The 14,281-nt window shown below is 40.2% G+C and overlaps 2 protein-coding genes across 2 annotated transcripts; one reads left to right on the top strand and one right to left on the bottom strand.

Moving 5' to 3' along the window:
• Positions 1-56: 56 nt before the first annotated feature.
• On the top strand, positions 57-5,898 carry LOC144642461 (ras-related protein Rab-28-like). Its single transcript, XM_078501418.1, has 8 exons — positions 57-225; positions 334-430; positions 573-661; positions 1,616-1,748; positions 3,247-3,319; positions 3,568-3,598; positions 3,843-3,920; positions 4,300-5,898. Exons 1-8 carry the CDS (start codon positions 148-150, stop codon positions 4,396-4,398), a joined length of 678 nt encoding a protein of 225 aa, XP_078357544.1. The 5' UTR covers positions 57-147; the 3' UTR covers positions 4,399-5,898.
• A 227-nt stretch (positions 5,899-6,125) lies between these two features.
• Positions 6,126-14,255, bottom strand: LOC144642457 (uncharacterized). The gene is made up of 3 exons (XM_078501415.1): positions 14,119-14,255; positions 9,706-9,830; positions 6,126-8,621 (listed from the first exon to the last, which is right to left on the bottom strand). The coding sequence occupies exons 1-3, from the start codon at positions 14,248-14,250 to the stop codon at positions 6,437-6,439; spliced, it is 2,442 nt and encodes an 813-aa protein (XP_078357541.1). The 5' UTR covers positions 14,251-14,255; the 3' UTR covers positions 6,126-6,436.
• Between the last annotated feature and the right edge of the window lie 26 nt (positions 14,256-14,281).

Genomic DNA, 14,281 nt, shown 5'->3' with positions numbered 1-14,281 from the left:
CTACTACTTGAGCCCGCGACTTTTTTGCACGTATACTTGTTGCCGTGCGTGTGACGTCACGACAAACACAAAGTCTTGAGGAATCAACATGGCTGAGAGTTTCGGATGAAATACAAACTTCGGATTGCTGCTTAGCGATTGATTAAAATGACTGATTCAGACGACGAAACGCCGACAGACCATCAGCTTAAGTTCGTTCTTTTAGGCGATGGTGCATCGGGAAAAGTAAGTTCTGTAGATAAGCTACTGAAGCCCTTTGCAGTTCGGTTGATACGAGCGGTTGCTCGAAATTTGTCTTTATCTGGTCTAATTGTGTTACACATTCATTTTTAGACTTCGATATGTGTGAGGTATTCTCAGGAGAACTTCGACAAAGCCTACAAGCAAACTTTAGGGCTGGATTTCTTTCTGGCGAGAATTGTTTTGCCAGGTTTGTATTGAAACTGGACTTAAAATGATGGCCATGCATGATTTGAAAAGAATCGATGGTCTGAAATTGAAATATTTTGACAGGTGCTGTGAATGTTGAATTGAATCTTATCATGACCATACGCTCTTTATATTTGTTTTAGGCAATGTTCATGTCACGTTACAAGTGTGGGACATTGGAGGACAAACCCTCGGAGGAAAAATGATAGATAAATATATATTTGGCGCCCATGTAAGTAAAAAGTGCCGGTATACGTATCAACTTTCATCTAAAATTAATTGCCCTTAAAATTTTATTATTGCCCTCGAAATTTCATTTTCTGGCGATGATCTAAATTTTCAAAAGAATATTTACAATTAATCAGACAAGATGAAACATACTGCCCTCCAGTTGAATTTTTATATTGATATTCCAGCTTTCTTCATGTAAATAAACATAAGTGATTATGATATTGTTCCTAGGCATAGCACAAGTTGCTATCCTCCTATTTTTTTTTCCCCAAAATTATTTTGGGGAAAAAAAAAAAAAAAACAAAAAAAAAAAAAAAAATATAAATAATAAAAGAGATAGTATAAAAAAGTTATAAAAAAAAAATTTTCCAACGCGACGTTTTAGACCAAAAAACCAAACTATTTACATCTGTTAAGTCCTAGTAACTTGACTTTTTTTAAGTACTGTTAAATTGTTGGTTATCCTGAAAAAAGAGCCTTGTTCTGGCTGTATAAAACATGGATAACGATTTTTATCAATTAAAATAAATAACTATCCAGTACTTAATTTTGCGGGTCTTAAATTTCACAATTTTTATGATTCTCAAAAAATTTGCAACATAAAAGATCCGTGAAATGTATTTTTTAACGTTTTTTTGACATATTTTGTAATGTTTTTTAAAACATACTTTTTGTCCAAATCCCGAAAATACATGTAAAACCCACGAAATGCTGTCTCGCCAAAATCGTGAAATTAAGTACCCGCGCAATAAAGAACTAATATTAGGTAGTTTATCCAATAAAAGTCGAGTTAATCCAGTAGACTAGGGTAGCATAAAAAACTGACCTTAGAACCCGGCCAGGGGGGGGGGGGTGAGGGGGGATTCCCATTCTATGGAAAATATGTGCCATTGGATAGGGTATGGTTTTGAGGTTCTCAGTCCTTATTCATGTTGTGTGTGATATTCCATTATAGGCTGTATTACTTGTTTATGATGTAACAAACCAAAACAGCTTTGATAACCTTGAAGATTGGTATGACACAGTAAAAAAGCTTTGTGAAAAAGATGGCTCTAGATTACCTCACATAGCACTTGTAGCAAATAAAGGTAAGTTTGAAACTGCAATAGTTCACTTTTGATAACTCTGTTGTTAACACTCAGTCTGATCACCTACAGACCATCCGTATGCAGTCATGTTAACAGTACGACTGTGCTAAGAGTTGGGCTAGGGTTCTAAATGAAAGAAATGGGTGACTGACCTTCCATTGGGGCCAAAATAAAGTGGCCTTTGAAATTACAGTTCATTTCAGCGTAGTATGTAGCCCTGGTTTTTCAAAACATCATTTGACCATCCATTATTAGCCCAATGATGGGCGATAAAAAATTTTATTCCATGGCCACAACTTCTTAACACTGTATTTTTAACTGCTACAAATTGAACCCTTATGAGTAGTTAAGTTGTCAGAAATGACTTCACTTTGCCATGAGATAGGGTATGGTTTTGAGGTTCTCAGTCCTTATTCATGTTGTGTGTGATATTCCATTATAGGCTGTATTAATTACTTGTTTATGATGTAACAAACCAAAAGGTACATGTACTCACCCTGCGAGCAAAGCCTCTTTAAACTTCCCTTCGGTTGAGATTTGGAAAGAAGAAAGAGGCTCTGCCTGAATCTTGTCATTTCTTTGAAGTCGCCGCAGCCCCAAAGTTTGGGCTGGTCAACCCGGATTAAACCGGTTTTTGCTGCGCAGGCATAAATTTTTGGAAAAATTGACGGTCAAGACAGAGCCCACAGTACGCTCTCAAAAGCACAAGAGCTGACGAATGCTCTCGCCATCTGCGACCGTTAGTGCGCGCGTGCAGCTTTTGGATCATTTAAGATCTCGCTTTTTTCGCAAACCAAGAAGAAATTTCACTGTTAAAATCGCACATGTATCTCTACCATAAATTCACTAATAATACCTCAAGCGGTACTTGACGTGTTTTTACTGAAGGAATTCAGATGCTCTTAAAAAAAAGAACTTGTTAAAGAAACACTTTGTTCACGCTGTCGTGTGCGATCCGTCACGCCATTCCGCGTGCGCATGCCAAGATTAAATCGTCCTCGCACAAGCTCGTGCAGCCCTCGCAAGCTAAACGCGCAAGCATCGCGTAAACCTCGCGCATGCTCAACAAAGATTTTACACGATTCTTGCAGAGCCCTTTTCTTCTCAAGTGTATCAGTGGAAAAGAAAGGGCTCTGCTCGCAGGGTGGCATGTACTGTACGGTATTTTTTTATGGTGTTTTATTAACAAAAATTTTATGCTCAGTGAGCCATAAAAAATAGTTAACTAAAGTTTGTCCAAATTTGTGCAGGCATCAGGTTTATTTATTGCCACTTTCATGATTGCCTTGGATGAATTAACAATCATGGTCAACTGATGTTTGAAAAACCTTGGTCTATACACTGCACTGAAATTGACTATAAAGGGTTCTACTTATGACTTTGTCGTGGGGGGGGGGAGGGGGTTTATGTATAGACAGTACTGGTCATGTTAAAGAAGTCATTTTATAAATTTAAAAACTATGCCTTGCAAGTGAAGTTTTTGTTTTCTTTACACTAGTTGATCTAGAGCATCAAAGAGTGGTAAGGTCAGACAAACATGGAAAATTTGCCCAGGAACATGGAATGTCAAGGTAAAACTTTAGTGGAATATTGGCCTCGGTATGTTATGGGAAAACATTTAACTCTTTTAATTAGTAATACCATCTACAGCATGTACATTTTGTTAATCCCCTGAGTTTCTTTAGTTCTTACAACGTTCCTTCTATAAATAATGTGTCAGGTTTAGTTGCCAAAACCAATCTTGGCTTGGATGATCCTAACCATCAGGACGTTAATAACTTGGAAATTATTTTATTAACAAGTTTATTTTGCCTTTCAGTTATTATGTGTCTGCAAAAACAGCAGATCAGGTCAGTTCACAAAGATTTTTATCTTAATTAATTTTATTTTTATTATTATTTTAATAGTATTAAAATGTTCATTACCCTAACTGTTTACCCAGTACATGTTGTCTCTCGAGTCTGGTCAATAACCTAAAAGTACAGTTTCAAGGATTCATAACGTACACAGCCATCACCAACTATATGATCATAAACAAAGGTCAAATTATCACATTATTTTTTATACTAATTATTATTGTCCATTCACTTTCAGATCAGCCTTTGTTTTCAAAAAATAGCTGCTGAAATACTGGGAATACGTTTAACGAAGAATGAGATGGATCAACAATCTGTATCCTTTGCTAACAGACTGCTAACTTATACATACATACATCCACAATTTATTCGTCCCAAATTACCCATTCTCGGGCTTTAGCCAGGTCAGAATAAAGAGAGTACTATGGATGGCCACTTTCCAGAAAAAAATTAATATGAATAACTGTAAACGAGGTTTTTTTAGCATTGGAAATCTTTAGATACCTTTGCACTCATAACTACAGAAAAACACCTTGAATGCTCCTTTAGGCCCTCCTAGTCCACAAAGTCAGGCCTTATAAAGATTTTATCCTGGTTAAAAGCCTGGGTTGCTGTGTAGTTAACAGTAACTGTTTGAATAAGAAACTTAATAAAGTTGCCGGGTGTTTTTCCTTGACCTTATTGTAAATATACAGAAAGTCATCAAAGCTGACATCATTCAATATAGCAATCATGAAATGCCATCAAGAGCTGCACCTACTCAAACAAAGAGTTCATTCTGTTCGCTTCAGTAACACCTGGCCAGTAAATATCACAAGTATTGTTTTTATTTCTGAATTGTGGATTTGTTGACTGCTGAAGATGATGCATTCCACAACATCAAGGGAAAATGTATCATTCTGACTCTTTCTGGCACTGAAAGAATTGCTGATGGAATACTTTCTTGCTGGTTCAGTTATACAGTAGCAGTTCTCACAAAGTATTAACATGAATTGCTCACTACCCTTCAAAGAAAAAAACAATGGAACAAACAACAGGAATAATGCCCGCAAACAACTGCTACACTATACCTCATTGTTGCAGTTAGCATTCCAAGAAATGAAGAAATTGAAATTTTAATTTTGGAGCTAAGCATAACTGCTTAACAACTTATAAAAGAATGGAAGTTCTCTCGATTTCTTTTTGTTTTACAATGGTATTATTAATTTTCAAAAGCAAACAGTTTCTCCTCTATGTAACAATCAATTTGTCAATGATTTATTAAGCAAATTATTAAAATTTAGATGTAATTTACAAAAGTTATCTAGAAGGTTTGTTTTCTTAAGCAATGCCTTTGACTTTCAGGTCAATGGCACATCTACACCGAACATGCACATTACTAGTGTTAAAACAAGCCTAGAAGATAACTGTAGACAGTAGTATCAACCTTTTAAATGTTGACTCGAAATAAAATGATGTAGATTAGGTACTGCAAATAGCTGAAATTCATTTCTTATACCCTGATAACTCTAAGAGAGGCTTAATTATAGCCACGTACATTAATTTCAGAAACAGTTGAACCTCTCCTGATGGACACTTCTATAATGAGACACCTCCCTATTGCAGACTGTTTATTTTGCCCAAAAGAGACCAAAATTTATACAAACTCTTCCAAGAATACAGTGCATACGGACATCTCCATTATAAGGACCGTATTAAAGAGGTTCAACTGTCCTTGGAGAAGGGAACTCATGTTGACCCTCTACAAATGGACACACCCCTGTAATTGAAGAGCGAGGAAAAAACGAGGGGGACGAAGGGCGTACTCTGGATGTAGAAAGAAGGCTCAAATTAAGGATCTTACCTTATACATGTATTCTAGAACTGTAACAGTATGTCAGGAGGCTCAAATGGGAAATGGGTATTATTAGCCTTGTTGTTTTATATGAATTTGTGAAAAGATGACAGCAATGTTATTGTTAGCAAGTTAAGTGACTAGAAGAGCTTACTCAGGTCAGAATTTACTCACACCAAGTATTATGAATGACAATCTGCAAGTGGTAATTGAACTTTTGAGCTCGTCTATGTTTGATTGATTTACTCCTTTATAACTATCCTCGTATTTGCATGCATTGTTCCTTCAAGGAAAGACCGGCAGCATTTTTATTATTAGTACATATTATATGCACATTCACGACACATTTTTAGTTGTACATTATTATTGAGTAAATAATTGTGCTGCTCCATTCCTGTAAATTTGTACAGTGACAGTTATTAAACGATGAGATTCACTGCTGTTTTTCTTCCATGCTGAATGTTTTTACAGTTATTCTAGGCAGTCTTTATAGGGTATACCAGTTTTTTTCTTTAGGGTACTCTTTTGATCCCCTGGGAGGGGTACATAATTGAGAAAGGATAGGGACTTGAAGATAGTTGCAGTGCTGTGGGTCGCTGAAGAGATTGTGCCCAGCCCTCTCCCTCTACACCCCTCACCACCACCCCACCCCTGCTCCATCCCAGAAGCAGCCAGACAATATTTAATACAAACAAAACAAAAGATCTTTATTTATACAAGGTAAATCATCAGCTGTACAGAAACATAATACTAAGATTTACACACCACTTTGAGTCGGTTTCGTCTTGGTTTTTAGTCGAATGCTGCAAAAAACTTCGTCAAGATTGCCGTCCATTGCCTAGCTTGTGTGCAAACGTCTCCTATTTTCTTTGCTTCAAGCGGAAAAGAGACCTTTCCTGCGTGTAGCAAAGAAAAAAGGAGTCATTTTCTCAGTTCTGCAGAGGAAATTGCATTCTTAGTAAAAGGAGGAATAAGAAATTCTATCTGCTTGCTATGTTTTAAATGGGATCATCACGGCTTCGTTTACGCGGCAAGAACACCTCTCTTGTCCCTTCGCTGCTTGGCGAGTAGCAGCGAGTTCGTTTGATCTGTCTTTGAGATCGTGTACTCCTGGACTTTCTGGAATCACTGCCACTTCTCTCCACTGCTGTACTGCTGTCTTCTCGATCATGTGTTCTAGAACGCCTGATCTGGCTATCAGCATGACTAGACGCACGCCTTTCATCCTTACGAGGACGACCCCTTCTGCGGGGCTTATCAATGCCAGGTACACCCTGTTCTTTGACAGTCTTGGGGCGTGGTTTTTTATTTCTTTTTTCGCTATGCCTTCGTTTATGCGAGGAATCTCGACTTTCTTTTCTACTGGTTTCATTCTCTGAGACTTCGCTGTCGCCTTCTTTTGTGCTTCTGCGGGAGCTGATTCTTGTAGAGCGACGCTTTGGCGGTGCATTAGGATCTTGCTGGCTTTGCGGCATTGTTGTCTCTTTATCGTCATCTGATCCACGTTCGCGCTTCTCTGCAGCCTCACCCTCGCGGGTTTCCTCGTCCTCGTCATAAGACTCGCTCACAGAAGTTATTTCCTCGTCAAATGACGACAAGTCACTCGTGTGAACAGATGATACCTCGGAGATGTCTGATTCGCCATCGGAATATTCACCAGTTGATGACACCTGGCCCAAGTCTTCCCTTGTTAAGGACTGAACCACTGAACTTAACTTTCCAAGACTAGGCTCACTTTCAACAGGGTCTTCTTCCAGTCGGGAATGGAGTTCACGGCTTTGTTCTAGCAAAGTTTGCCTCTGGATCTCATCACTTGTGGTGATCACCTCGCCAGCTTCTGTTTTTACGACTGATGGCAATTCTTCGACAACCTTTTCAGTGCAACCTTGAGTAGTTGGAAGGTCAGTGATCTTCATTCCACCATGTTCTAAAGCACCGCTATCTGCAACTCCACCAGCTTTAGCTGCGATTTTTTCATCACTTTTGATATCCAACACCCCGACCACGTTTTCGGCGGATTCCTTTACAAACTCCAATCTTTCAACACTTTCTTGCATTTTACTTTCATCAGCAGAGACTGTCAAATTAACACTAGACTTTTCTTTAATTCCGCTCTGTCCTTGAGGCATTTCTTCAACATTCCTTGCTGTTTGAAAGCCATCACTTCTTTGAGCTCCCGTGTCGATATGAGAGACTTCACTCAACAGAATATTCTCAGATTCTTGTTTACCACAGTCATCTAAAGGCTTCACCCCTAGTCCTGCTTTGACTTCCTCTTTTTGTTGCCATGGAATATTCTTTCTCTCATTTTGCTCGCTCACTCCAAATGTCTCGCTCTTTTCCTCCTTCACTTTGACTATATTCTCCAAGGAAACGAAACTCTCGCTTTCAATACCTTTCTCCGTTTTCACTTCTACCAGCCTAGTGACATCACCTTGGGAAAAACCCATTTCCTCAGCTGCAGGCAAAAGATGAACTGGATTTGAATTTTCATTCATTTCTCCTGATGAGCTGGTATTGTTAGCTTGAACAATCAATTTGCTTTTGTCCTCTGCTAAGGAAGAAGCAGAACTCTCACCTCGACTTGTACTTTCCACTTTCACTTTAGTCACTTTGTTCACTTTGTGACTGTTTTCTTCTACTTTAGGAGACAGACGGCCATCATCTCGACTCAAACTTTCTGCTTTTACTCTGGATATCTTGCTCTTTCCTTCTTTAGCTCTGCTGCCCTCATCTGATGGGACCTTTTCATTGACAGGACTTGCAGTTCTAGTCTCCTCTCCTCTTCCTGCAAGCACATTTGACTTCCCTTGCCCTGAGCTAGACTTCTTTATGGTCTGAAAGCCTTTTGATGAAGTACCACTCTTCGAGCTGTCTTGAGCCCCCAATTTCTTGTCAGCAGCCTCTGTTGTCTTAGCAACAGTGGTTGATGGGCCTGGTATTGGAATAAGTTGGCTTATATCAGATATTACATTATGCTTTGAATCAGAGCTTGTGGATTTAGTGTTGTCCTTCTCATCCACTGTCTTGTGTTTGCGATTCTGTTTATCTGTGGCTTGTGGATTTCCTTGTGTGTAAATATAATTCTGCACAACACCTTCAATGCGCGTCTGGAACACCTTTGACTTGCTATCAAGAGATTGTGAAATAAGTTGTTTAATGCCTCGCTCCAGCACTTCTGATCTGAAAAGGAATTACAATAAATATCATTAACACATATAGTACCATTTCAAACAGCACTTGGAACTTAACATATTATCACGTGAAACACATTTCGCACATCACATGGTTGCCTTTGAATCAATGTGTAATTCTAGCAAATACCCATATCCACCCTATGGGGGGGGGGGGGATGCTGGGCTGTGCTCTTAGGGTGCCCGAGTGCCTCAGGAAACTAACTTTTGTCTTTGGGCGACCAGATAATCTTATTTCTTTCATACAAGCTTTATGCTGGGCACCCTGGATCTTATAGTTTGCAACCTTTGGGCTCCTTTTATTTTTTCTTAGAGCACAGCCTTGGGGTGAAGGGGGGGGGGGGGGCATGCCAACAGTTATTTTACTTCAGATAATGCCCCAACCCCATCTAGGACATTTTTAAAAGGCTCTCTCTTCGAGAAACAACAATTCTTATTATTTCTCCTCAATCGTTGAACGACTTCTGAAACTTTCCATGGTGTGGGTATCTTCCTTGCACGGACCACACGATAGCAAAGATATCACTGATGTCACCTATTGTTATTTTGTTAGCAGCCTGACTGTTTTAACAAAGGGTTTTTTGTTTGATTTGTTGATATTTTAATAACAAAAAGAAAACAGTGTAGATAGTGATGCATCGCATGTAGCTATAGAAACTCATTTGTTTCCTTGCACTATGCTACAGTTTGCAAATTCCCAGGCCTCATTGTTTTGTTGTTTTTCTTTTATCTGAGACTCTTCACGTAAAATCATCCCATGGACGGGCTAAACAGCCATGACAAGTCTATGAGTCTACGAGTCTAGGCTGGTCATCCTCGTTGATTGGCCAGAAAAAAATGGTGTTTCAAACACTACTGGAACTTTTTCGGTAAAAGAAAGTGCCCAAGGGCTCTCCCGAGCTTGTTGCACACTTTCGCCCGAAAATCCCGTCGCCTCGACTAACTGCCTCTGGGTCTCTAAGGATGAAGTTTCACCCGCCACAGGCTAGACTTGCCTAGCCACATGTGATTACTTGGGGTCTGGTTTCTTCAACAGTCAATAGGAAATAACTCCAATTGTGAACACCACTTACTGATTGATGTGTTTCCGCAAGCTGTCTCTGACTTGATTTTTTGGCAGGGCATCTGTCCATGTTTGTTTTGACAAGAATGTTGCCACATGGCTCTCCACCCTCTGTTTTAATTGCCGATAAGATTCCTGAGTACAACATGAAGTAAACATATCTATGTTATGCACCTATCAATGGTTTGCCCCAGGATGGGTGGGGGAGGGGGCTGTCAAACCACGGGAATTTGACATCGTAAGTTCTCCCAGGGTAGGGATTTTGACATCTAAAATGGTCTGCTGAGTTGGAAATTTAAGAGGAAATATGTAAAATTTGACATTCACTAGGTGCCCAGGGGTGGGGAATTCAACTCTGGATTCCAAAAAATTTCAAATTCCCCTGGGGTTGCCCCCCCCCCCCCCCCATCCTGGGGCAAACCATTGATAGGTGCATTAGAATACAGAACACAAAACCTAACATCCTAATGCACCATTACCAGTCATTTGAAATCCCCGTCCTCGAGCACCTAGGGCATGAGCGGGGCTTTCACTTCAAATTCACTCCATTTTGGTCCCCCACTATGCGGGGGATGCGCCAGAAATCACGGTCTTCGCATCCCAGACCGGGGGAATAAGCGGGCACTCACTCCATGGTCAGCGGTTTGCATTTTCGCGCCACATGGTAATTTTGCATACATTATTTATGTCCACTCACTCAAGATGAATAGATTACTAATACTGAGTGAAATACAATTAAAATTTGTCCGCAAGATTTGAGAAATTCCTTTTACGTTAAATGTTAGTTTGACAATAATAGCGCATTAAAGACGCTGGAGACATTCATTTATGATAGTTTAAGTTGCCGGAGTTAGAATACAATGTACTGGTAATAGGAAGTTTCTAGTTTTAGAGATCTATTAACAGAGAGCCAGCTGTTCAAAAAACACAGAGCATATTGTAATATCATCCTGCATTTCCATAATTATAAAGTTGAGTTGGAAATTTCAAATAGTCGTCTTCTTCCTTGTCCATCCGGGAGCCTTTGCAAATGTATTCCTTAGCTGCTCTGAAATCAATGTGTTCATTTCACGGCTACCAACGTTTATCATCCCTTACTGTCATCCCTTGTTGTGCTTGGCTATAACAAGTTTTCTACATTAATTACCATGTGTGTGGATCATATAAAGGGGCGGGGGAGTTCACCATTCACTTTTCTCCCGGGGGCCGGGGACTTCACTTGCTTTCACTTGCCAAAAAAGTGAATGCCCTAATGTATAAAGTAAAACATAAGTTATGCCCCTATTATCTCTGTAATTTTTTCAGCAATAACTCCAGTACGTATAACTTAAGACAATCTGACTTTACAATGCCTAGGTTTAACTCGGTGAAATACGGTAAGCACTCGATCAGATATCTAGGACCCAAATTGTGGTCAAAATTACCAAAGAGCATAAGAGAGGCCACATCTCTCAGCATTTTTAAGACGAACATCAGAAATCTTAACAATCTTGATGCATTATTAGATGATGGGTGCAGAGGCTGTCCGCTCTGCTCCTCCTAATGAATTTTTAATTATGTATTATTGTATTTTATTATATGGCTACAATAGTACGCGCGCTCTGATTGGCTGCTGAGCGGGCATTATTTTCTTGTAATGACCGGGCATTATGAAAATTTTTCTCGGCTCGACGGCTATTTTGAGTTGTGAGGCTGTGAAGGTTACGAGAGCGAGGGCGACAACAAAAAATACCGACTAAAGTTAACTATCTTGTCAAATCTTGTCAATAACTAAAGAAGAAAAATACTGGCCTAAGTATGAGCGACGAAGACAGCCACAGCGAGAGCGAATTTTATTACCCAGAGGAGGATGAACAGGCTAAAACTGAGCAAAACAACATGGCCAACGTTGCCACTCATGGAGACGAAAATTCCAGCAACAGTCAAGAGGAATTACAAAAGTTTGTTCAAGAACAGAAAAGTGAAAACACTGTGAAAAAAACGACAAGTGATGTGAAGTGTTTTTACCGATTTCTTGGCTCGATAAACAAGAGAAATGTTCAGATTTTGGACTTACCACCTGAAGAACTTGACCACCTCCTGGGAAAGTTCTTTAAAGATGTAAGAAAAGTCAGCGGCGATGAATACGAGCCAAGTACTTTGACGGGATTCCAGAGAAGTATCCAGAGGTTTCTGTCGGATTCTGGGTCCAAGATGAACATTCTGAAGGACGACGAGTTTGCCTTTTCACGAAAAGTGCTGGAAGCCAAGCGTAAAAACCTCGTTGTGCACGGCAAAGGCAACCGTCCCAACGCGACTCGCTCGCTGACTAAAGAAGAAGAAGACAAGCTTTTTCAGAGTGGCGCATTCAGTGCAGAAAATCCCGTAGCACTTCAGAGAACCATGTGGTGGATTCTCTCCCTGCATTTCGGGTTTAGAGCCCGTGACGAGAGCCGTAAATTGTGCTGGGGAGACGTTTCCTTGCAGACGGATCCAATTCAAGATGGCCGCGAAATGCTTGTTTGGCTGAATGAGCGAGGCACCAAGACACGCAAAGGTGAAGAAAATGGCCACAGGCGTCCTTTCTCGCCGAAAGCATACGCCACCAACACAGAGAGGTGTCCTGTCCAATTTTACAAGCTGTTCAAAAGCCACCGACCTGACGAAATGAACAAGCCAGACGCTCCATTCTTCCTCGCTGTACGACACGGCGACCGCCGAGTAAATCCTGAAGTGTGGTACATGAAGGCGCCTCTTGGAAAGAATGAAATAGGCAAATTCTTGAAAACAGCCGCAGATGAAGCCAGTCTCCAGAGACAAGGATCAAAAGTCACAAACCACAGTGTCAGGAAGACAAGCATTGGCCGATTGCTAGATGCAAATACTCCAGAGACTTTTGTGGCTCAACTAAGCGGCCACAAAAATCTTCAAAGCCTTCAATCATACAAGTCAGCAAATGAGCACCATCAGCGACAAATGTCGAATATCTTGAGTGGTTCAGGTCAGTCCCAAAATGCCCAGCAGATAACTGCTCCTCCAGTCAGTAGTGGTGGCCAGTTAATGTCAAATTCCCAGCAATCACACAGCCAGCTGAGTCTCCAACACACGACGAATTCGCTCGCTGTGAATAATACAAGCGTTCCAGCAGCTTCAAATGGTGTTTTTCCTGGAGCGAATATCAGTAGTATCTCTGGATGCCATTTCCACATCTTCAATGGCCCAGTGAAGTTCATCCAACAAGGGAAAAAGCGACGTTATGTTATTGAGAGCAACGACGAAGATTAATTAACATTTTCATCGCACATTTCACTGAGATCACTGCAAGTTCTCCCCACGTGTGTCAATATTCACAAACTAGGCCGATCTTTGCCTTAGCTTTTTTATAACTTTTTAACGGTCAAACACTTGTAAACACAGGTCAGTTTGTTTTGTGAAAATTAAAGTGGTTAACTTTTCTCTAGATAGTGGCGTAATGAAGACAAAAGATGCCTCATTGTCAAAGAAACCGTTTCTTCTGGTTTCGATCGCATGGCTGGGTTCGTTTCGGTTCAGTGAACATGACCTCGAACGACCTCTTGCGCGCGCAAGCGGATATTGAAAAACCTTTCCCTTTTTTTCAGCGCTAAAAAGGCCATATAATAAATAACTTATTAACCTCGTCCGTTCGGTCATTACAGGGAAATCTCAGACCTCTGCCTTGATGTATTGACCTCGCTATCGCTCGGTCAATACATCAAGGCCTCGGTCTGAGATTTCCCTGTAATGACCTCACTCTCGGTTAATAAGTGGTATATATTTTAACTTATATTAAATTTAATTATTGTAAATAGCCATAGTTTTTTAGCATTTTCTTTTATTTTAACCCTTTTTTGTTATGTCCCCGTATTAGTGGGGGAGTTTTCTCCAGCTAGGTGGTTTATGACATTTTTTTTAATAAAGTTTCTATCAATCTATTTCTATCTAATGCCCTGCTCATGCCCGAGGGGGGGGGGGGGGGAAGGCGGGGGTTTCAAATGACTGGTGCATAATATGAAGACTACAATCTTAGACAAAACTAGTTTAAACAAACGCATTTCACTTATTTTCACTAATGTCCTGAACTGCAAGCAGGTAAAAATATTTTATCCCCCTCTCCCCCTACTCAATGTTGTTTACCTGGGGTTTGCCGCAGTTCGACGGGCTTTGTTTTGAAAACACTACAGCATTTAATAACAACATTGAAATGGGGGGAGGGGGATTCTGTTAGCTAAATAAGTGGAAAATTGCTAAGTGTTTCAACAGTTTTCTCCAAGATTGTAGCAATAAACACTCAGTATTTATATCGTATTTAATTGAATCTGGTACTCAAACGCCAAAAAAATGATGATCGAATCGCGAAGCGAACAATTGACAAGCTCTCAAATCTAGATAGCTTCCGAAGTAAGGATTTGGCGGATAAACTAACCTTCTGTTCCAGTTCCTCAATACAGTCACGTCTAAACTGGTCAAACATGCCTTGGGATTTTACATGCTGAACAATTTGGTTCACCAAACGCCTGGAGTTATAATCGAGCTTGGCTGGCGGTTCGGCCGCCATCTTGGAAATTGAAGAAGGGATATCCCAGAAG

This window comes from Oculina patagonica, chromosome 2 (genome assembly GCF_052425735.1).
Source record: "Oculina patagonica isolate OP01 chromosome 2, crgOcupat, whole genome shotgun sequence".
NCBI classification, from domain to species: domain Eukaryota; kingdom Metazoa; phylum Cnidaria; class Anthozoa; order Scleractinia; family Oculinidae; genus Oculina; species Oculina patagonica.
The sequence above is the reverse complement of the archived record's forward strand: the minus strand, read 5'-3'. Positions and strand labels throughout refer to the sequence as shown.

Bases quoted from the DNA above. Each gene is read 5' to 3' on its own strand.
- LOC144642461 (XM_078501418.1), top strand. From the start codon at position 148: ATGACTGATTCAGACGACGAAACGCCGACAGACCATCAGCTTAAGTTC. The intron at 226-333 runs GTAAGTTCTGTA...ATTCATTTTTAG, and splicing joins GCGATGGTGCATCGGGAAAA to ACTTCGATATGTGTGAGGTA. The intron at 3,599-3,842 runs GTCAGTTCACAA...ATTCACTTTCAG, and splicing joins CTGCAAAAACAGCAGATCAG to ATCAGCCTTTGTTTTCAAAA.
- LOC144642457 (XM_078501415.1), bottom strand. From the start codon at position 14,250: ATGGCGGCCGAACCGCCAGCCAAGCTCGATTATAACTCCAGGCGTTTG. The intron at 9,831-14,118 runs GTTAGTTTATCC...TGTTGTACTCAG, and splicing joins TTGAGGAACTGGAACAGAAG to GAATCTTATCGGCAATTAAA. The intron at 8,622-9,705 runs GTAAGTGGTGTT...ATTCCTTTTCAG, and splicing joins TTGCGGAAACACATCAATCA to ATCAGAAGTGCTGGAGCGAG.